Raw genomic sequence first — 23,783 nt, forward strand, 5'->3', positions numbered from 1 at the left:
TGGTGAGGATACTCAAGTAACTTGCCTGAGGTCATTGTGCAAGAAATGACAGTTATGGGGATTCAAACCATGAATGTGTGCCTCCACAGCCAGCCCTCCTAACCACCACACTCTTTGGCTCCCAGTATTTGTCTTTGATTGGAATCCCATAACTTTTCTTTCTTTCTTTTTTTTCTTTTTTTTTTGTTGGGACCGAGGATTGAACCCAGGGCCTGTGCATGCGAGGCAAGCACTCTGCCAACTGAGCTATATCCCCAGCCCCCTCCATAACTTTTTATTATATGGTTTGAGAGGGTTTGAATAAACTGTTAAAAATGGTAAAGATGATATGTATGCATTTTAGAGGTTTTTGAGGACATTGAAGAATTTTAAAATAGAATCCTTAGACCAGACAGCTTGGGTGGCACCTGTTGTCACCCTATTGTGAATCTTTTGAAAGGTAGAGGTTTGTCTTTATTTGGGTTTTGGGTGTTCAGTTTATTTATGCAGATCCATCCTGCTTTCTAAGTATGTATTACTTGTTGTTTGAAAGGATGTCTATTGAAGCTCTGTGGAACTTCAAAGAAAAAAATATTAATACACACATCAAATATATTACTTATTTTTATCTTACATCTTTGTCTCCATGAAGCAGCTTCTTTTCTTTCAGATCACTTGCAAGCTTGGACTCAGTAGTTTGTTATAAACAACTGATGGATACCATAGAATATTTTCTATGGGAGGAGGCCAAATTTCCCTGTCCTTAGAACCCTAGCAACTCAGTAATCCTGTCACTCACAGCTTTCCATTAACTTGTAGACATGTTGATTTGTAGCAGTGCATTAGGACAGTAGTCATTTCATTTACTTTAGGTACCGCTGTGTGGATAATTCACTGTCAAAATTATATTATCTTGCTCTTTGCAGAGATTCATCTGTACTCTCTCAATTTGCTTTTCTTATGTTGAATGAAAGAGCATCCAACTAAGATGGTAGATCCACATTAGGGTTATAGATTGTAGCCCTGAACCAGAAAGAAGGAAACTGTTCATTTAGGGCCTTTGGTGTCAGTTAACATTGTGCTTCATCAGCCAGGTAGGTAGTGTCATTGGGTGTGATTATCAGCACGATATGTTGACAAGCGTGCTAAAACAACAAAAATGGTTTGCTTTTCTGAAAAACCAAACATCAGATATCTTTTGCCATTCTGTCGGATAGCTACCTGCTGGTATTCTTGTCACTGAGATTTCATTATCTTTCCAGATCCTTCCTGGGCATCAGTAAATAGGGGAACTTTCATATGTGATGAGTGTTGCAGTGTCCATCGGAGTCTAGGGCGTCATATCTCCCAAGTAAGGCATCTGAAACACACACCGTGGCCTCCAACACTGCTTCAGGTAAGGGGTAAGAAGAACACAGTTTGTAATTTATGTTTTAGCAAATAAAATTTCTCAACTAAAATATATGTTTATGTGTATATGTATATATATGTGTATATATATGTATATATGTGTGTGTATATATACATACACATACAGGGCTGGGGTTGTGGCTCTGCAGTATAGCGCTGGCCTAGCACACGTGAGGCACTGGGTTCTATCCTCAGCACCACATAAAAATGAAATAATAATTGTATACACCTATAACTAACAAAACAAATATTTTTTAAAAATAATAAATAAATACACATACATATACACACACACACACACACACACATATTTTTTTTTTTAACCTGGGGATTTTGCCAAGTTGACCAGGCTGGCCTGGAACTTTCAATCCCCCTGCCCCACCAACCCAAGTAGCTGGGGTAGCAGGCTTGTGCCACTATGCCTACTTTTCCTAGTATACTTCTTAAATCTTATAAAATGTTTGGATCATAATCCAATAGAGGTTTTTGCCCATTGATATAGAGTATAAGTACTCTCCATATTGAATTTATCATTTAAAATTTTTTTCCATTCCTAACATAAATCTTGTTCCAAAAGTTCAATTATAGATAGATAAAAATTAAAATTTTCTAGTAATATTTCACTGCTGACCTTCTAGATTATCCCCAGAAATTGTTTTTAAATAACCCGTCTTTTGTTTCCAAAAGCTGCTGCCTGAAAAACTTTTCATTACTGTACCTAATCCTGAGTACCTACTAATATCTTTAGAACTTTTTTTTTTTTTTTTTTTTTGCTTTAATAGGAGGACTGGGGTTCTTTAGAAATTTCTGAAGTATCTTATTTACATTTTTTGAAGCTGTCATTACTAATCAGACCAAATTAAGTTAATGTGTTTTGATTGCATGCCTAACACTCTATTGAGTGTTAAGTGGGCTCTTTTGTCTTATTTGGGGTCTGATGTCATGTTACATGTACTTTTATTTGGGGTACACATTCTTCAAGTTCTCCTGGAACTTAGGATTAAGTGTGCTTTTTGCCTTCATTTGTCTTGAGTACACATCACTAAATCTGTGGCAGCTGCATAGCCCTTAAACTTGCTTGCACGAACCAAGGGGCACAAACAAGTAGGTTTGGATCTCTGATGTGAAAATATCTCTATGAATATAAAAAGAAGATGGAAACATTTTAGGAGGCTGCTTTGAGATGAAATTGGGAGGTGTGGATTATTAATAATTTTTGCTTAGAAGTTTCCAGTAGCCCATTGTCCTATGAAAGGGATTGCATACTGTTCCCAGGTCTTCGTTTACAAAGTCATACTGTATTATAGAATCTGAATTAAGTTCAGAGATGAGTATTTTAATTAAAATGCCAGGGTTGATTCTAAAGCAACAATTCCCAAAATATGGAACATAAGCCATCAGTGGTACTCAAGAGAGATGTAGGTCATAATCCAATATGCATTTGTATAGTTGTGCTATGTTAGTGTATATAAGAAAACTGCAACTAACACATCATACCATAATTATCAATATAAGTTTTGAAAATGAGCATATTTAAAGAAAAATGTGACTAGTATAGCTAATATGTGGGTAAAATAGTATTTGTTCAGGCTTGGGAAACACTGCCCTAAAATGTTCCTCATCCCTCAATATATGACTACAGTACAGTCAAACCCATTTAAAGATTTAACTGCCCTGCTGGTCAAAACTGGATCCCGAATACAGGTTCATCTTTCTCATTCTAAAATCAGAAAACAATAACATGAGTAATAATCAAAACATCTTAGTATATGTATAGGGGCTTTGTTTTCTACTTGTCACTGATTCTCTTCTAATATTTATGTAAAAAAATTAAAATATGATTTCATATTGCTTGATTTTAGATGGTTGAGACCTTATATAACAATGGTGCAAATTCTATATGGGAGCATTCTTTACTGGACCCTGCCTCCATTACGAGTGGAAGACGTAAAGCTAATCCACAGGATAAAGTACAGTGAGTGGAATATTTATAAATACTTCTACTTCTTCATAACAAATGGGACCCACTAAATAGAGTACAGCTATTATTGATCAGCCTCCATCAGGGCAGTGCAGGAGGTAGTTACCCCAGTTGCACATGAGCTCTTTGCTGGTAGAAACTCAGAATGAGGCAGGTGGGGACCGTCTGTTTTGCATGATTACTGGACAGGAGTTAATGGTTACTCCAGTTGGAGACCACGACTTGGAGGCTATAGATGTAATCAAATTGAAACCTCAGCACTCAAGCAAGGGGCAAGCAGATCAGAAATCTATGCGCTGGGCACCAGTCTGCCGTAGGCCTCACCTATAAGATGAGACTAAATGCCACTTCCTCCCAGGATTGCAATCAATTGAGAAAATTACACAGAGAAGAAAACTGCTATAAAAAGCAGGTATTCTGCAGTCCCAGTCATTATGACTAATGTGTGTTTTCAGACTTCAGGTCTTGCTCCTGAAACTTATTTCAGCATTGTTCACTTAGTGGGGGATGTGGGCCACTTCCTCTCTTTTTACAGTATAAAGAATGGGGAATGTTGTATCTGAACTGTGAATGAACTGTTTTCTTTTTTTGTTTATGAACCAGTCCCAATAAAGCAGAATTCATCAGAGCCAAGTATCAGATGTTAGCGTTTGTCCACCGCTTACCCTGCCGGGATGATGATAGTGTGACTGCCAAAGATCTTAGTAAGGTGGGTCATAACCTTTTGAAAGTCCCTAAGAGATCTGGATGAGACAGCATATTGTTATTTTTGTAAGGGGGGGGGGCTCAAAAGGGAAAAAAGAAAAACTCATTTTTGTACATTAAATAATAAGTATCAGCTTTTTTTTGTAATCAGTTTCATCTCTAATTTTTTTTTTTTTTTTTTTTTTTAAATACTGGGGATTCAACATTGAACCCAGAGCCACATCTCTAGACTTTTTTGTGTTTTGTTTTGAAACAAGATCTCACTAAGTTGCTTGGGGCCTGCTAAGTTGCTGCGGCTGGCTTTGAACTTGTGATCTTCCTGCCTCAGCCTCCAGAGCTGCTGGGATTATAGGCTTGCCCCACCACGCCTAGCTTCATCTCTAATTTTAATTCGAGTGGAAGCCATTTATTGTAATGGGGTACAAAGGTAAAGGGGAGAAATAAGTATATGCAAAGCTATTTGTTTTCTCAATATGGTTTTTAAACTGTATTTTGATAAATTTTTATTTATGTTTGGAATTGGAACCATCTGAAAATTTGTTTCTAGAAGGGACTGAAAAAATTTTAAACCATTGTTTCTAATAAGTACTAGAAAAACATAGTAAAGACAGGGCTAACTTCCTTGGGTTTCCAGGTTGAGCAGTAAGAATGGTCTTCAGAAAATAGGGTGTGACCCAAAGCTGTAGCACACAGAATCGTTCATTATACTTGTGGAATGAGTAGATGGTTTTCTTTATGTGGCTTCAGCATGTTTTTGAGGGATGCCATAAGAAATGCACATCTGTATTCTCAAAACATTGTTTCTGACAAATCCAACTGCATGGAGCAGGGGCGATGATTCACAGTTCAGAATATTAAATTTTGCATAGAAGTGTATAATTGTTACTTCCTCTAGTTAATAAGACTCAGGAGGTTTTCTTTTTAACCAGCTTTTCAAAAAAATAAAGGTATTTGAATGGAGTGCTAGAGTAGTTTTACCTTTCCTATGATGAGGGTTATTGAATCTTAGAGCCTTTAAGGAAGTCAGCTCATCTTCTTACTGGTGATGAACTTTTCTGCAATAGTACAGATTTGGTGTGTCACAGCCCTATTTCCCACCCTGAGAGACTTCTGGAAATCATTGTGTATAAGTCAGGAATAGCATTGTGGAGAGGGTACAGTGTAAGGCAGAGACCTGTAACTTGCATAGCATAGAATTTGAATCCCTAGGTTCGGTAACAATGACAGCAACTAATAATTATTATTTTAATAACGGCATCTGAACTCTTCAAGCACTTTATTATATCATTGAATCCTTACAATAACCTTGTCAATAGGTAGCATTATTATCACTCCTTTTTTTTTTGGTACCAGGGACTGAACCCAAGGGTGCTTAACCACTAAGCCACGTTCCCAACCCTTTTTATTTTTTATTTTGAGACAGGTTCTCACTAGGTTGCTTACATCCTCACTGAGTTGCCAAGGCTGGCTTCAAACCCTCAATCCTCCTTCCTCAGCCTCCCAAGCCTCTGTCTAGGATTACAGGCGTGTACTACCATGGCTGGCTGTTATCACTATTTTAAAGATGAGGAAACTGAGGGTCAGCTTACTTAAGGAACTTTCTCAAAGTCCTACAGGTTGAAGGGGCAAGAGATTGAAATTCAGATCTGTCAAACTTCAAAGCCACATGCAACCATCCTCCTCATATTGTCTCTCACTCAGGTTCTGGTTTTGCCACTTGTTTGAATGAGTCCTGCATTTGGGCAGGTCAACCTGATCTACCCTCCAATTCAGGAATGGTTGTAACCAGCAAAGGGTACTGAGCCAAATAAAGATTATGTGTTATTAAAGCTGTGTATGTTAAAATAGTCTACCAGCTGCTCTACTATCTCATTCCTGGTGCTTTTGAAAATTTCTTTTTTGTTTATGTGTTTTTCAGCAACTCCATTCAAGTGTGAGAACTGGAAATCTTGAAACCTGTCTGAGACTGTTGTCTTTAGGAGCCCAAGCCAATTTCTTTCATCCTGTAAGAAAACGTGAATTGCTTCAGATATTAAATTGAAACTGAGTTGTTTTCAGATAGCCTTTAGTTTGTCTAATTTGCTTTTCTGACAACTTTTTATTAATTATTCTTAGGAAAAAGGAAACACCCCACTCCATGTCGCCTCCAAAGCAGGGCAGATTTTACAGGCTGAATTATTGGCAGTATATGGAGCAGACCCAGGCACGCATGATTCTAGTGGGAAAACTCCTGTTGATTATGCAAGGTAAGAAACTGGGATTCTTGGCCTGGGGCTGGGGCTCAGTGGTAGCGCACTTGCCTGGCCTGTGTGAGGCCCTGAGTTCTATTCTCAGCACCACATATAAAATAAATAAAATAAAGGTCCGTCAGCTACTAAAAAAAAAAAAAAAAAAAAATTAAAAAAAAAAAAAGAAACAAATTCTCTTGACACTTCTCTGTGTGTTCGGTATGAGTCATGAGTTGTGTATGATTAATGTTTAGCCCCTTTGAAGATTTATATTCTATTATTTTGCAGGGGAAAAAAAAAGGCATTTCAAACACATTCTAGAGTAGCCTGGCAAAATCAGGGAAGTGTAGAATCATAAAACTCATGTGCTTAGCTTCTAGTCTTTAACTTGGTCCTTTACCATGCCTGCTATTTGAGCCATAGTTAGAGTGCAAATCAGGTATCATGAATTAGAGACCCACTCTTTGTTTTATTATGCAGTACTGGGGATTGAACGCAGGGGCACTCTATCACAGAGCTACACCCTCAGCCCTTTTTCTATTGTATTTTAAGATAGGGTCTTGTTAAGTTGCTGAGACTGACCTCAAACTTAGGATCCTCCTGCCTCAGCCTCCCAAGTAGCTGGGATTTTAGGTTGCACCACCATACCTGTCTCAATTTTTTAATATTCTTAATCATTGCTTGAACTTAAAAGCAAATTCATGGATGCATATGTAATAAAACAAATGTAATAAATGTTTAGTTGTAATTTTTAGATAGAACATCTGAGTTCTCACTGTAAAATCCGTGTAATTTTTCTTTATTTAAAGGTTGTGAAAGGCTGAAAAACAAATAATCCATCAGTTAGCCTTGAGTATCATTTAAATGATAGAAGATCAATCATCTTTCCTTCTTTTTTCAAATTTCTTTTATTAACTGCAAAGTGCCATACTTTGCTACATAGAGAGTAAATGAGGATAAATGAATAAACTCTGTTCTCCAAGAATTTATTGTCTCTTGGAAGAGATGATTTATAAGTACCTGAAAGAGTTCACTGAAGCAAAATAATATGTGATTCATTGGCAAAATGGACAATAGGTCTTAAAGAGCATATTTAAGTTTTCCTCATTGTGGCCCAAAAGATTAGGAAATTCCTTTAGTTAAAGAATGGGTTATTTGTGGGCATGCAAATGAGGAACTACATCGATCCAGGGGAGGGGAAGGCAGAGTCAAGGTCTGGAGATGGGCAGACAGGCACATTCAGCACAGCTGGAGACTCTACTGAAGACATCCAAGCACATGTGAGAATGACCACAGCAATACAATACTTCACCAGACCTGCAACTTCATTGATTCTACAGTGCATCATTACTTTTTATGGCACTAAAAAAGAAAAAAGCTCTGCCAGTTAAATTATCACATACCATCGGTTATAGAATGTTTTGTGATTTACAGATTTTTTAAAATGAGAAAAAACATGTGGTGTAGGTGCCCTTCAACAGATGAATAGTTAAAGAAAATGTGGTACATATAGACAAGGGAATATTATTCTGCCATAAGGAAGAATGAAATTATGGCATTTGCCAGTAGATGGATGGATCTGGAGGCTATCGTGCTAATTGACATCAGCTGATGCCAAAAAAAAAAATCAAGGTCGAATGTTCTGTCTGATATGTGGATGCTCACACACAATAAAGGTGGGGAGAGAAGAAAAGTTCATTGGATTAGAAAAAGGGGAATGAAGGGAAGGGAGGGGCATGGGAATAGGAAAGACAGTAGAATGAATTGGACATAACTTTCCTATGTTCATACATGAATACACGACCAGTGAAACTCCACATCATGTTCAACCACAAGAATGGGATTCTGATTAGGATAAGTTATACTCCTTGTAGGTACAATATGTCAAAACACACTCTACTGTCACATATTTCTAACAAAAGAACAAATTTTTAAAAAGTGAAACAAAAGAAATGGGAATGGTAAAAATAAATCAAAGATGTGTGGTAAGTTAGAGTATTTTATAGTTTTTTGAATAGTAGGAAAAGAAACTGGTTGAAACTAGATTTGATCTTTGAAGAGGGAAAGAGTCTGCACTAAGTACTTTATCATTTACTTTGGAATTTCCTCAAACCTCACATATAATAGTCTTTCAATCTAATAATTTATTTATAAGTGTTGTTACTAAAAGGTTCCAAGTAGCTTCAATATTTATTTCATGAATGAAGAAAGACAAAGGAAGAAAAAGATAAAAGTAGCTTAGATCTGAGCTTTGCATTTGGTTGATTTGTCTCTGCCTAAATTGTAGCTCTAGAAGTGGTTTCTAGACTCATCCAGAGGTAGACTGGCTGCCTCAGAATCATCCAAGGGAAAGGTCCTTCAAAATATTGATGCCCAGGCCCATCCCAGCCTTATGATTCAGAATTTCCAAGGGTGAGGTCTGGACATTGTATGTTTCTAGAAACACTTCAATTAATTTTTTGGAACCTCTTTCTTTAAATCTCTCATGAGTCTTTGAATTTCCCATTAAGTATTCTGTTTTGAGCATTAATAAAGGAAATGGGTAGTTTAAATTGTTTTATAAACAATTTATAAAAATAGGACTCACAGTAGATCTTAACAATCTACCTCACCAAAAAATGGTTGATTATTCTAAAAAGTCATGTTTGCTAAGCTGCTCAGGTGTCTCAGGGGACGTCTTTGTACTTCCCTACTCTCCAGCCAGTGAATCCTGAGCAATATCAATGGTACTTTGTTTTCTCTTGGAAGGCAAGGAGGGCACCATGAGCTGGCAGAACGCCTTGTGGAAATACAGTACGAGCTAACAGACAGACTGGCCTTCTATCTCTGCGGCAGGAAACCTGGTAAGTGAAAGGCTAATGGCCTCGCCACACCTCCACTCTGGAAAGTTCTGGGAAAACAAGACAGGACACTATTTTTTATGACTCCTCTTCTTTAATGTCCTTCAGAAAATTAGGAGTAATTTCTTTATAGGAAAAGATGATGGTTGAATTTTCAGCTCTATGTAAAAGATACAAAGTTGGTTAAATCCCCTTGAACTTTTAGTTTGTAAAACTTCCTTTTAGCTCTGGAGAAGTGGCTTCTCCAGAATCAAAGAGCATAATCATCCCAGTGTTGAATGTGCTCCACAGTTCTTGAATGTCATGGAACTAGCAAAGGAAGAGCAAAACAACAACTTTTGTACTGATTTGAAGAATTCTGCTAAGGATAGAAAAAAGTCCAAATGTGATTTTACCTGTATCTAGTCATCTTATTTGTGATAGGGAACAGGGATCTACAAACCATGGTCTGTAAACCAAACCCAGCCTGTCACCTGTTTCATAAGTTTAATTGCAAGCCAGGCATGGTGGTGCATACCTGTAATCCCAGCAACTCGGGAGGCTGAGGCAGGAGGATCGTGAATTCAAAGCCAGTCTCAGCAAAAGCAAGGCGCTAAGCAACTCAGTGAGACCCTGTCTCTAAATAAAATGCAAAATAGGCCTGGGGATGTGGCTCAGTGGTTGAGTAACCCTGAGTTCAATCCCTAGTACCCACCCACCCTGCCGGAAAAAAAAAGTTTAATTACAAACTAGATGGACCAACTCACTCACATCTTGTATGTGGCTGCTTTCACACAACAATGGCAGAGTTGAATAGGATATATTGTCACAGGATACCACAGAGCCTAAAATATTTACTGTTCAGAGCTGTGCATAGTTTGCCAACACCTGATCATAACGTCCACACACATGTCCATGGTGGTTATCCACCCTGGTTGTAGAGTTAAGAGCCCCTGGTGCAGTTTCACCACTGAGTAAGATGGAGTAGTCACACCCCATCCTGTCTCCTGGGGATTGGCACTAAAAACCCTGGAACAAATGCTCAGGGCAGCTCTCTAAGGACTCCGAAGAGTAAGTAAAATCCAAGTGGTGGATTAAGGAACTTGAAGTGCCATCAAGCTGGTATTGAGGGTCCTGTTTGTTTTACTTCTGATATGAGTGAGTGGCAACCTGAGACCTGGAACTGTATAACAAGTGCAAAGAAGCCCTCTCTTTCTGGTCTAAGGAGCAGTAAATGGGACTCATACAAGACTGAGAGTAGGGGATTCCCCTGGGTTTTTTTCCTCTTTCCTTTTTCTGTTCCTTCCCATCCCAGGAGCAAGCCTGTGGCTACACAGTTGCCTAAATGTCTGATAGAGGCATTAGGAAGTCTAGATTGCTCTTCTTTTTCTCCCAATTCTCTCACCCTGCCCCACAGGCAGAACCCAACCTGCTCTGCCTGCTAAAACAAAATGTTTACATTCTCCATAGAGTTTAAAGAAGGCCCAGAGTCTCACAACTTAATATTAAAAATATCCAAGTACCATCTGTAGAGACTGAACTGATGAAGAACCAAATCTCAGGAAAGCAGTCAATTGATAGCAACCCCAAGGTGATGTAGGTGTTGAAATTATCACTTATTAAAGAAGCTAGTAAAACCATGCTCTAAAAAGATAAGAGAACTCACTGAGTAGGCTTAATAGCAGCTGAGAGATATCAAAAAAAAAAAAAAAGTCAGCAAACTGAAAATAAATTACTAGAAATTATCCAGTTTGAGCAATTGGAAAAGCAGTGGGAAGGAGAAAAACCTGAACAGAGCCTCAGAGACGAATCAAAAAGTACCAGAAGATCTGACATTGGTATCATTGGACTCCCAAATAGAGATGAGAAAGACTGTTGTTCAGAAAAAATATTTAACGAAATATTGGCCAAAAACTCTAAAAATTTGTCAAAGACACTACAGGTTCAAGAGCCTCAACAAACCCCCAAGATGATGAACTGAAAGAAGGCCATGTTTGGAACTTCAAAACCAAACTGCAGAAAGCTAAGATTTTAGAGGAACCTTCTTGACTGCAGCCAGAAAAAAAAAAAATCCAACACACTTTAAAGCTTAAGCATCCCTCATCCAAACTATCTGGGACAGAAATGTTTTTGATTTTGGAAGCTTTTAGATTTGAGAATATTTGCATAGATTTCACCAATTAAGTATCTGTAATCAGAATGTCCCACAACACCAAACTTTTTGAACATCATCCTTATTCTCATCAGAAACCATGAAGATGAGAAGAAAATGCAGAAATATTTTTAAAGCTCTAAGAGAAAGAAACTGTTGCTTGATGTTATAGTGCTCACCTGTAATCCCAGCAGCTTGGGAGGCAAGAGAGAAGGATCACGAGTTCAAGGCCAGCCTCAGCAATTTAGTGGGGCCCTTCCTCAAAATAAAAATTAAAAGGACTGGGGGTTGTAGCTCAATGGGACAGCACTCCTGGGTTTAGTCACCAGTACCAAAAAAGGAAAAAAAAAAAACTGTCAATCCAGAACTCTACATCCAATGCAAATGACCTTTTGAAGTCAAAATAAAGACATTCTGAGGTGAAGTAAAATAATAATTTATTGTGCTAACAGAAATTCTAGGGAATATTTTTTGGGTGGAAATGATACCAAAGACATCTTGGAACTTTAAGAATGAAAAAAATCAGCAGAAATAAGTACCAAGGTAATATAATGGATTGTGTTTTTCTCTTAAATTCTATAAGATACATGTGAGAGTTGAAAGACATGATTAGCAGGTAGATGTATAGAATATGTCATTATCGTGCTACAGTAGGAAAAGGGAAAGAATAAAGAAATACAATGATAATATTTCTACATTGTACTTAAAATGGTAAAATATTATTTCTTAGTAGCCTGTGAGAAGTTAAGTAAATATATTGTAATCCCTAGCACAACCACTTAAAAGAGAAAAGTTGTCAAAAACTGTAAAGATAAACTAAAATGGAATGTTAGAAGTTATTCGGATGGTCAAAAGATATTTTGATTGAAAATAGTTAACCCAGGCATGGTGGTGTATGGCTATCGTATAGTCCCAGCTACTTAGAAGGATGAGCTGGGAGGATTGCTTAAGCCCAGGAGTTCAAGACCAGCCTGGGCAACATACATAGCAAAATCCCCACCCCTACACCCCACCCGCCATAAAAAAAAAAAATTAAAAGGGGAAAACAGAAATCTGAGAATCAAGCAAAATAAATAATAAAATGATAGGCGTAAATCCAGATATAGCAATAATTACATTAATGTTCTAAATACACCAGTTTTTTTTAAAAAAAGATTGAGCTATATGCTGTGTACAAGAAACCTGCTCTAAATATAATGATAAAATTAAATGCCAAAAGATGTACAAAAACATTCCATACAAACCGTAAGTCAGAGATGGCTAGAAAGAATGTATTCATGTCAGACAAAGTAGATCTCAGAGCAAGGAAAATTAGCAGAGATAGAAAGAACATAAAATGATGATCAAAGGGTCAGTTCACCAAGACATAAGTCTAAATTGTCCATAACCAGCAACAGAGCTTCCAGTTATATGAAGCAGACCTCAATAAAGCTGATAGAAACGGACAGATCCACAAACACTGTTAGAGACTGAACAATAAATAGAACTAGTGGGTAGAAAGTCAGTAAGGATATAAATCTAAACCAAATGAAAGATCAACTCAATCTAATTGACATTCTTAGAATTCTGAACCCAACATCAGAATACCCACACTTTCCAAGTATACATTGAACATTTAAGAGGGGAAACCATATCCTAGGTCATAAAACAAAACTTAGCAAATCTAAAAGATTTAAAATACTACAAAATATATTTGCTGATCATAATAGAATTAAGCTAGAAAGGGATAATGAAAATAAAACTGTAAAATCTCAGGTGCTTGGAAATTGAACAACATGCTTCTAAATAATCCATGTGTCTAAAAAGAAGTCTTGAGGGAAATCAGAAAATATTTTCAACTACATGACCTATCAAAATCTGTGGAATACAACAAAAATAATGCTTTAGAAAAATATTTTATAACCTTTAATTCTTGCATTAGAAAAGAAGAAACGTCTATCAAAAGTTTCCCCCTGAAGAAACTAGAAAAGATGAATAAAATAAACCCAAAGCAAGCAGAAAGCAAGAAATGATAAAGAGCATAAATCAGTGAAATCAAAAGAGGAAAGAAAGCAGAAAAAAATTAATGAGACTGATTCTTTGAAAAGATAAGTAAAATTGATAAATGTCTAGCCATACTAGCAAAAAAGGAAAGAATATACAGATGGGAATATTGCTAAAATAAAATAAAATCAAACATTAAAAGATTAGTAAGAAATAGGAACCAGAGATGTCGAACATTTTTTCATGTATTCGTTGGCCATTTGTATTTATTCTTTGGAGAAATATCTGCTAATTTGCCCACTTATTGATTGGGTTATTTGGAGGGGTTTTTTTTTTTTTTGTTTTTTTTTTTTTTGAGTTCTTAATATATTTTGGATATTAATCCCCTGTCAGAAAAATAGCTGGCAAAGATTTGTTTTCATTCTGGAGGATCTGTTACTACCATCTTGTTTCCTTTGCTGTGCAGAAGCTTTTTAATTTGAGACCATCCAATGTATTGATTCGCAGTTTTATTTCTTGAGTTTTAGGAGTCTTATTCAGGAAGAATGGTGCCTGACCATTGCATTAGTTTTCTTCTAACTGTGGTTCCATTATTTCTGGTCTAATTCCTAGGTGTTTATCCTCTTTGAATTGATCTTTGGTGCAGGTTGAGAGAGCGAGTCCTTTACACATGGATATCCGTTTTCTTAGCACCATTTGTTTAAAAGGCTATCTTTTCTCCAACCTATATTTTTAACACTTTGTCAAGAATCAGATGATGGGGGCCAGCATTGTGGCTCAGTGGTAGAGCACTTGCCTAGCATGTGTGAGGCACTGGGTTCAATTCTTAGCACCACATAAAAAATAAACAAAATAAAGGTATTAAAAAAAAAAGAATCAGATGACTATCTCTCTCTCTCTTCTGTCTTCTATTCTACTGGTCTTCATGGCTATTTTTATGCCAATACCAGGCTGTTTTGATTACTGTAGCTTCTCAGCAATCAGGGAAGTGCAAACCAAAACTGCATTGAGATTTCCTCTCACTCCAGTTAACATGGCAATCATCAAGAACACAAATTGCAATAATTGCTGGCAAGGATGTGGAGAAAGCTACACTTCTGTATTGTAACAACAATATAAGGTCTGAAGATTAGTACAACCACTTTGGAAAGCAGTATGGAGATTCCTCAGAAGATTGGAATTAGAACCACTATATGACCCAGCTGTCCCACTCCTGGGTATTTATCCAAAAGAACTGAAATTAGCATAGGCTATATAACTATATAACTGAAACATGCATATCAGTGTTCATAACAGCACAATTCACAATGGACAAGTTATGGAACCAGCCTAAATGCCTAAAAACAGGCGAATGGATAAAGAAAATGTCACCTGTATATTCACAATAGAGTTTTATTCAGCTGTGAAGAAGCATGAACTTGAGCTGGGAATGTGGCTCAGTGGTAGAGCCTTGCCTAGTGTGCGCAAGACCCTGGGTTCAATCCCCAGCACTACAACAAAAAGAAGAAGAAGAATGACATAATGGCATTTGCTGATAAATGAATGGAACTATAGAATATCATGCCAAGTGAAATAAGAAACTCAAGAGTGAGATATTTTCTCTTATGCGTAGAAGCTAGAGAGAAATAAGGAGTTTTTAAGAAGGAGATCTCGTGAAAATAGAAGGCAGAAAATAGAATGGAGGAAGAAGGAGAGAGAGGGAGGAGGGATGGGAAAGGGAGGAACCATGGAATGAAATTGAACAAACTGTGCTATGTGCATGTATGAATGTATCACAATGAATTCTACTTTTATGTACAATGTATCAATTAAAGAAAACAAATAAGTGGAAGGAAGTTCAGTAGAATAAAGGAAGGGGATCAGGTAGAAGGGGGAAGGGAAAGAGGAAGTACTGGGGATTGAAAGGGAGCAAATTGTGTTATATGCATCTATGGATATGTCAAAATGTACCACACTACTATGTATAGCTGTAATGTCCTAATAAATGCATTAGCAAAATTAAAAAAAAAATAGGCTGGGAATATAGCTCACAGTGGAAGGCTTTATCAAAATTGAACACTTACTCTGAGAAAACTGTGATTGAGAGAATGAAAAAAATAAGCCACAGTCTGGAAGAAAATATTTGGAAATTACATATTCAATAAGGAATATGTATCTAAGGGATAGGGTAAGCCCAGAATTTTTTCCCAGCCCACAAACAAAATGAAAGAACTTGTATCTAGAATATTTAAAGCACTCTTAAAACTCAATAGTAAGGGGCTGGGGATGTGGCTCAAGCGGTAGCGCGCTCGCCTAACATTTGCGGGGCACTGGGTTCGATCCTCAGCACCACATAAAAATAAAATAAAGATGTTGTGTCCACCGAAAGCTAAAAAATAAATATTAAAAAATTCTCTCTCTCTCTTATAAAAAAAAAAAAAAAAACTCAATAGTAAGAAAAAAAAACAACCCAATAAAAACTTGGGCAGAGACAGATGTGGTAGCACATACCTGCAGTCCCAGTACTTTGGAAGCTGAGGCAGTACCAGCCTTAAGAACACAGACACCAGGAGAAAGGAGAGCTTGGGCAAAGACAGTATGTAGGTAGCAAAGAAATAAGCACATGAACGTAAGCTCAGAATCATTAGCCAATTGGGAAATGCAAATTAAGACCACAATGTGGTCCCACAGAATACTTATTAGAATGACTAAAATTTTTAAAACAAAGTAAACCTAAAATTGACAATACAAGTGGTGGGAAAGAGCTGGAGCAACCATAACTCTCGTAGATTGCTGTTTGGAATACAGAATGATAGAGCTAGCCCCGTGTAGTGGTACATGCCTACAGTCCCAGCAACTCAGGCAGGATGATCACAAATTCAAGGCCAGCCTGGGCTTCTTAGTAAGAACCCATCTCAAAATAAAATAAATTTTTAAGAGGGCTGGATATGTAGCTCAGCAGTAGAGTGGCTCTGGGTTCAATCTCTAGCACCACATACACAATAAAAGAGCTATTCTGGGAAAAAGTCTAGTGGCTTCTTACCCTATTAAACACACATTTACCATATAACCTAGCAGTCCCTTCCTAGGTATTTACTCAAGAAAAATACAACTTACACAAAAGCCTGTGTAGATGCCTATAACAGCTTTATTTTTTGGAATGTGGACCAGCATCTCCAAAGCTAGAATAGGACCAAGTCAGTCAGCATCTTGGGAGATGGAATTTCTCTCTGAATCTGCAAAGGCCACCTGCCCAAGCCCTGTCTTGAATAATTTGAAGAAGCTACCAAAGCTCACTGAAGCACCAGGGTCCCACACAGTGAGGTTATAGAAGCCTGCTGTGAGCTAATTCTACCCCCTCATCATTCCTCCACAGCTCAGGACCATCGCTCACCCCGGGGTGAACAAGCCTAAGGTTTAGAGTGAGCATTGTTTCTACTGGGTGTCTAGACCTGCACACTAAGGAAAACAAGACTGTATCCTCCGTACCACCCATGTCCTCAGGAATTTATAGCCAATCCAGCAACTTCTTTTCCCCACATGATTCATAATTACAAAAAAATGCTAATTGTGAAGCTTATATTGAGAAAGTAATGGTGGTATTCCTTTATAGGTCCTATTCATATTTTATATGACCAAAACTTTGGTTTTTGTTTCAGATCACAAAAACGGACAGCACTTTATAATACCTCAAATGGCAGACAGGTAAGACCCTCAAAAGATCAATCAATTGTATCTGCCCCCAGTATTTCCTCGGTAATAAAGTATTTAAATATATCATATTTTTTGTGTTTAACAAAGCCCATACATTTTTCTCTTTTATGGCTATACAATTTGGAAATAAGACGTCTGTAAGTAAACCACCTATCAAACTTTAGTTCAAAAGAGCACAAGTAACAAATTTACTGATAAGGAAATTGGAGTCAGTGTCACTGTTTTACACAGTTGTGATAGTACATTGTGTCAACAGATCATATTCACAAAATATTTTTGTACCATTAGAGATGATATTCTTTTTCTATAACCGGGGTCGGCAAACTTTTCAAGGTCCCCTTGCAGCTTCTGTTGCAACCCCTCAACTCTGCCATTTTAGATGAAAGCATCTGGGGACACTAAATGAATGGGCATGTCTGTTCTAAGGAAATTTTTTTTCCAGGCACTGGAATTTGAATTTCATATAATTTTCATATCTTATGAAATGTTGTTCTTCCTTTTTTTTAATCCCCAATCATTTAAAAATATAAAAAAGCATTCTTAACTCATGGGCTAAGCAAAAAGAAGGCCATAATTTGCCGACCCCTGATTTGTAACATCAGATGAGTTTGTTGCTTACAGGGATGAACCTTAAGCCCTATTTAGCCAGTTACCTTTGCACAAATGCTGTCAAGAGTTATGAAATAATTAACTGCTGTTCCAGATATAATCTTGCCATTCCAGTTTTTCATATTTTCGTATTTTCTTCTATCTTGCCTTTTCTTTTCTTTTTTTTTTTAGTACTTCAAAAATTATAGCTGGGCATGGTGTCACATGCCTGTAACCCCAGTGACTCCAGACACTGAAACAAGATTGAAAGTTTGAGGCCAGCCTCAGCAACTTAGCCAGGCCCTAAGCTACTTCATGAGACTCTGTCTCTAAGAAATAAAAAGGACTGGGAATATAGCTCAGTGGTTAAGCACCCCGGGTTAAATCCCTAGTACCAAAAAGATAATAATTGTGACTCCTCACATAATAAGGACCTGGAAATTAACCTGACAGTAGCTTTTGTCATTTAGTTGGTGGGTGATTTTTTTCTCTTTATCATATATGATATGACTACTGTACTTCTGAAATGAATCACTCTGACATGTTGTTTCGGTTTCCTCACGAACTCTTTTGGGCCATAGAATGCTTGACTCAGTGTGTCCATGAACTATAACTAATATTTTCATCCCTTGGGTATCTTAATCTACAGAGCTCACAAACATGGTTCTATTTATTTGCTTATTAGTTTTGTACATTTTCTTAGCAGCCTGGATTTGTCTGAATTGGCAAAAGCTGCTAAGAAGAAACTTCAGTCTGTGAGTATCTCTTTACTGTGAACCCGGTGTGGGAATCAGTGTATTCTGCCAATACCTGTTCTCAGTCCAAGTTACCCACTGCATCAGATTACTTTATTTCATACTTTCAGATGATAAATTAGAAGCAGACCATTGAGTATGTAGCAATGAAAACTGAAAGTACATCTAGTTCAGTATATCTAGTTCATAGGCTCTGCTTCAAATATCCCCATTTTTCTGTCATATTGAGAACTAAAGACAGGGCCTGTGACATTAGGAAGTTGTTTCCCCTTGTGAAAGTTGCCTAGTTCTCTCACGTAAATGAGTAAGTGGGCACCCTTCCTGGAGTTTTGTCTAGCCGTGCTGGATGCCAGGGAATGACAAAATCTGGTGCTGGCCTGCTGGTGAGTTTGCAGGTTCACTCACTGCCACGATGGTGACTCTCTCACCCATCCTGTGCCATTCATCAGAGGTTTTCAGATTCGTGCTTCAAAGCTGGTGGTCCAGCCCACTGTGTCCTGACAGCTCGTGGAGCCCCACGGGTCACAGCCTCACTGTGATCAGTGTGTGTGTTTGCAGCTGGCCCAGCCAGCTGTAGTCAGGTCCCTTGGAGACTGACTTCTCTGGGAACCATTTCCCCTGGTCCAGCTGCCTCAAGGGGAGCTTCCCAGCTATTTTAACCCCAGACTCTACTCTTGACCTCCTCTCATTGCTCTCTGAATCAGACTCTTAACTTCTTTTCATAACCTTGAAGGGCATCTTCCAACTCACCTTTCAGACCCTGCCCTGGTCCCGTGTGTGTGTGTGTGTGTGTGTGTGTTTTCACACTCTCTGAGACCAAGAGCTGCTGTATTCGTGTCCTCTTCTGAGGCCCTCTGTTGCCCACGTGTCTGCCCCGCGCGGCTCCCCTGCCTTTCTCATTCAAGGAGCTGGAGTCTGACCACCTCCCCAGCGTGGGCAGCAGCCTTCCCAAAGCCCAGCTCTGAAACTGCAGCTTCCCTATTTGTGACTTCCTCCCATTCCCCTTCTCAGAGAAGACCCTTTTCTAGAACCTCATATAACATTAAGTATTAAATATTACAGAAAATGAACCTTTCCTTACTAGTACTTAACTGTATTATGAAATAAATGTGTTTTATGCAATTTGTTTGGCGTCTCTGTGTTCTATATCTACGGTTTTGTGTGTCTGTGTGTTTTACTGCCTTTCTTAAAGAGACCATGTATTAAGATGATATGCTTTGAAGTCAGCACCAAGTATTTTGTGCTTTCCTTTTAATTGTTCATAATATAAGAGCAAATTTTTATTGAAACTAATTTAAACCTAGATAAACCCCAGATTCCCTTTGACTCTCTTGCATTTGCTCAGCTAGAAGCTGCATGAAAGCTAAAGTTGTATCTAATATCCTGCACGCACAGGCATTAAGTAAATAGCTTGGAGGGAACATAGTAGAGCTCTTGTGAACTTGGTCTGTGAGTCAGGTGGGTCAGGTTCACTTCTCTGCAAGGCAAGGTGACGTAGCCTCCCAGTGCCTCGGTGTCCTTCCCCAGAAGAGGGAGGCAGTGCTCAGCAGAGCTGCTCAGGAAGGGTTGCTGCTCCTCTTACCTGTGGACCCTGCCCTGCCGGCTCCTCGCAGGTGCTGCTCTTACCTGGACCAGGTCACCATTTGTTCCTTCTCTCCTTTCTTCCCTCCCTCCTCATTTCTTCCTTCTTTCCCCTCCCTTTTTCCCCCTTTCATTTTCCTCCCTACCATCCTCTCTTCTTTCTTTCTCTTTACCTCCCTCCTTCCCTAATGAAAAACAAAGATCAGTATTTTCCTGAATTAGTAAATGTTAACATTTTGGTAGACTTAAACCTGAATCTCAGGTCCGGCACTTATTAGCTTTTGACTTTAGGCAAGCTACTAACTTCTATGCCTCAGTTTCTTTGTTTGTAAAATGGGACAATAGCAAACCCTATCTTCATGGAGGTGTTTTAAGTATTAAATAGGATGCTGTTAGCACAGTGCCTGGAATGTGAGCCCTTAGTCAGTGTTGACCAGTGCTGTCGTTGTTAGTGATAGCAATAATGATAAGGCCTGTAGTCCTTTGGAGGAAGAGATGAGTGTTTATCAAGCAAGTTCAAGCTCCCAACCCTTCATTTTCTTATCTAGCAGCAGGCTTTCAGGGTTTATCTTTAATGTAACTACAGCGTGACCATGCTAGAGGTATTGAAAATAGAGGGGAGAATCACCCTCAGTCCTGTAAGTGGACTCAGGCTCAGTGTTTTGGTGTATTTCTTTCAAGTCTTATTTCATGTGTATCACACTTTTGTCTCCTGCTTTTTTCAGTCAACAATGTATCATATACCTTTCACTATTCCTTCCTGTGAGGTGCGGTGGGAGGCATTTTAAATTGCTGCACAGAAGACCTTCAGGTCGGTTAGTGAGTGGATATTCCTGAGCCCCTGCCGAGTATCTGGTACTGCTTCAGGATGTGAGGAGGATGATTGGCAATGTAACAAATTGAGCATCTGCCCTCACAGAGCAGGGAAGAGTCACAACTGCCAAGTGCCAGAGTGAGTTTCCTGAGGTAGAAAGTGCGGAGACAGCCAGTGCCACCTGTCAGGGGTCTAACCTCATCTGAATTGGAAAGACCTTGATTGTCCTCCCTGATCCTGCAGCCAGTAAGACCCCTCAGCCTATGGTGATTGTGTTGTGAGCTGACACTGCTCAGAGTATTGATGAGTCAGGTGGTGTTTTGTCAGGGACACTCGGCCCTGGGGTTGAAGGACTGCTCCCAGCAAGACAGCCAAGAGGCCTCACCCAGTTCTGGTTGGAGTTTTTGTGCAGTGGTGCAGATTATCCTGTCAAAGGGCATGTTTTTACCTCTTAATCCTCCCGGGGGTTTAGGAGCCCTTACATTTTGGGGAAATGACAAATGCTGTCAAGATGGAAGACACTCACAGGGGCTCCCCAAGGAGAGTAGAGGACTGGGTCCACTTCTGAGCGCGAGATTAGCCACCTCTAACCTTCTTGTAGCAGCGACCCTGCTGGGTGTCATAGAATAGTGAGGTTGCTGCGGGAGGCAGATGCTTCTAAAGGCTCTGTACAATTGTGGCATGTTGTCTGTGTAACAGGGCATTTGCTAGGCCCTGGCTTAGACATTGGAGATAAAAGGGTGAATAAGTCACAGTCCCCTCTCGTCCTCCTGGTGTTAATCGTTGTCCCTTGTGTCCCTGATATTTTTACTTTCAGCTAAGTAATCATTTGTTTGAAGAACTTGCCATGGATGTGTACGATGAAGTTGACAGGCGAGAGACTGATGCAGGTGACTTAACATGTGCCTTTATCTACTAAGCTTCTGTTATCAGTGGGCAGTGACAAGCTGCCAGCCTCAGTGTTTTACTTGCCCAATTTCTACTGTCCTGATAACTCGTGTGTCGACGTGTACCTTTGCGTGTGTTGGCTTCAGAGTGTGCTTCCCTAAGTCTCCCTAGTAACGCGTGAGCCGTGCCTCCCAGCAGAGCAGTGGCACCCCAGGTGTGATGAGATTCTGTCTCTGGCTCTTTCCTCTGGCTAGTCTGGCTTGCCACGCAAAACCACAGCACCCTGGTAACCGAGACAACTGTCGTCCCCTTTCTTCCGGTCAATCCCGAGTATTCATCAACACGAAACCAGGCAAGTAGCTCAGTTTAAAAAATAATTAGAGGTATTATTTGGGGAATGGCTGATGTCATGGTGTTTGATATTTCCAGGATAAGTATCTTAAGTGTTTTTTGATTGATTAAAATTGAATGTCCTTTTTATGCATAAACACAAAATTCACAACGCCCTAAGAGCCAGTTGCAGTAATGCATAACTGTGATCCCAGCAACTCCGGAGGCTGAGGCAGGAGGATCAAAAGTTCAAAGCCAGCCTCAGCGACTTAGCGAGAGCCTGTCTCAAAAAGGGCTGGGGCTGGGCGCAGTGGCACACACCTGTGATCCCAGTGGCTCCGGAGGCTAAGACAGGAGGATCACGAGTTCAAAGCCAGCCTCAGTAATCGAAAGGCACTAAGCAACTCAGTGAGACACTGTCTCTAAATAAAATACAAAATAGGGCTGGGGATGGGGCTCAGTGGTTGAGTGCCCCTGAGTTCAATCCCCAATACCAAAAAAAAGGCGGGGGGGTAGGTGGTCTCAGAATGTAGCTCAGTGGTAGAGCATTCCTACAAGATGTAAATAGATGTAAATAGCTGACTAGGAAAGAATATAAAACAATTCACAGAAGAAATATAAATGGCTTATGAAGAAATCTTTGACCCTACTAGTAATTGAAGCAAGCAGGCCAAAGGCAGATTAGCCAAATGTAAAATGAAGGTCCTCTGAGTTGGCAATGTGGGATGAGCTTGGTCATGCTACAGATAGGATTTAAAGTTGCTGTAGACTTTAGAAATAAGCAGTTTGCTTACCAGTTTCTCACAAGACTCAAAATTAAGCATATCTTTTACAGAGGAATTCTTCATTTGGGAAAATATCTTAGTAAAATTAAAATATATTTACACACAATAATTTTCATCAAATCACTATATATATAAATGTAGAGCATTAAAAATAGTTTCAGCATCCATCAAGAGGAGAAGCAGTGAGTAAATGAGGAAGGTGTTTCAGTGTTTATGATTAGTGGCTATAAATAAAGATAGAGCCCCCACATCTGGACCACAACTATATCTTGAAATTTAGAAATTTTCCTTCAAACTGATTTTCCACTACTCTGTCTACTTCAAAACTAAATCATTAGTGGAAGAAAAGCATTAAGTGGAACCATTTTATTTGTTTAGGTAGGTAGGTAGGTAGGTAGGCAAGTGGTCCTGGGGACTGAAACCAAGACCTTGTGCATGCTAAGCAAGTGCTCTACTACTGAGCTGCATTCCCAGCTAAACCCATTGTATTCTTGTTCACAAAAACAAGTATGTATTGTGAGAATTTAAATGTAAACGTTTTTTATATAAATGGTTTTAACCTAGTCTCATGGAAAATACTAATATTTTGATTTGATTATGGCTATGATTGATTATGCTTTGATTGGGCTGGAAGATTTTTGCAGAATCCTGTCAGTAGTCTGACTAGTTTGGGATAGCTGTTCATGTCTATATTTTTACAGTGGGGAATATTTCCAATTATCTTCTCACCCTTAGGGCAGACAGAAATTAGCTCGGTTTAATGCCCATGAGTTTGCCACACTGGTCATCGACATTCTCAGTGATGCCAAGAGGAGACAGCAGGGCAGTTCTCTCTCTGGTTCAAAAGGTAAGCATCTCACCTCTAACTGTGTGCTTTTGGGGCCTTGTAAGACTCAGGGGTTAAATTTTACATTGTGGGCTGGGGTTGTGGCTCAGTGGAAGAGTGCTTGCCTAGCATGTGTGAGGTACTGCATTCAGTTCTCAGCATCATGTATAAGTAAATAAAATAAAGGTCCATCGACAACCAAAACATAGTTTTTTTAAAAAATTTACATTGTAAATGAATCAAAGCAGTCATTGACACATAGCTTG

The 23,783-nt window shown here is 38.9% G+C and overlaps 1 protein-coding gene across 11 annotated transcripts in view; it reads left to right on the top strand.

Moving 5' to 3' along the window:
* Git2 (GIT ArfGAP 2) overlaps positions 1-23,783 on the top strand; it is a 50,803-nt gene that overhangs the window by 2,991 nt on the left and 24,029 nt on the right. For 9 of the 11 annotated variants that reach the window (XR_009228620.1, XM_046464273.2, XM_046464276.2 and 6 more), the window contains exons 2-12: positions 1,242-1,375; positions 3,252-3,364; positions 3,974-4,079; positions 5,994-6,080; positions 6,191-6,321; positions 9,052-9,146; positions 16,896-16,941; positions 18,242-18,293; positions 21,506-21,578; positions 21,831-21,928; positions 23,427-23,538. Coding sequence is in view for 10 of the 11 variants with exons in the window: in XM_046464273.2 (XP_046320229.1) it covers positions 1,242-1,375; positions 3,252-3,364; positions 3,974-4,079; positions 5,994-6,080; positions 6,191-6,321; positions 9,052-9,146; positions 16,896-16,941; positions 18,242-18,293; positions 21,506-21,578; positions 21,831-21,928; positions 23,427-23,538 (1,047 nt within the window). In the remaining variant the exon portion in view is untranslated. The remainder of the gene's footprint in view (positions 1-1,241; positions 1,376-3,251; positions 3,365-3,973; positions 4,080-5,993; positions 6,081-6,190; positions 6,322-9,051; positions 9,147-16,895; positions 16,942-18,241; positions 18,294-21,505; positions 21,579-21,830; positions 21,929-23,426; positions 23,539-23,783) is intronic. The other 2 variants (XM_046464277.2, XM_046464272.1) reach the window with 1 other exon arrangement.

The sequence above is a fragment of the Marmota monax genome, unplaced genomic scaffold (genome assembly GCF_021218885.2).
Source record: "Marmota monax isolate L192 unplaced genomic scaffold, Marmota_monax_Labrador192_F-V1.1 WCK01_AAM20220418_F8-fsc00269, whole genome shotgun sequence".
Lineage (NCBI taxonomy): Eukaryota > Metazoa > Chordata > Mammalia > Rodentia > Sciuridae > Marmota > Marmota monax.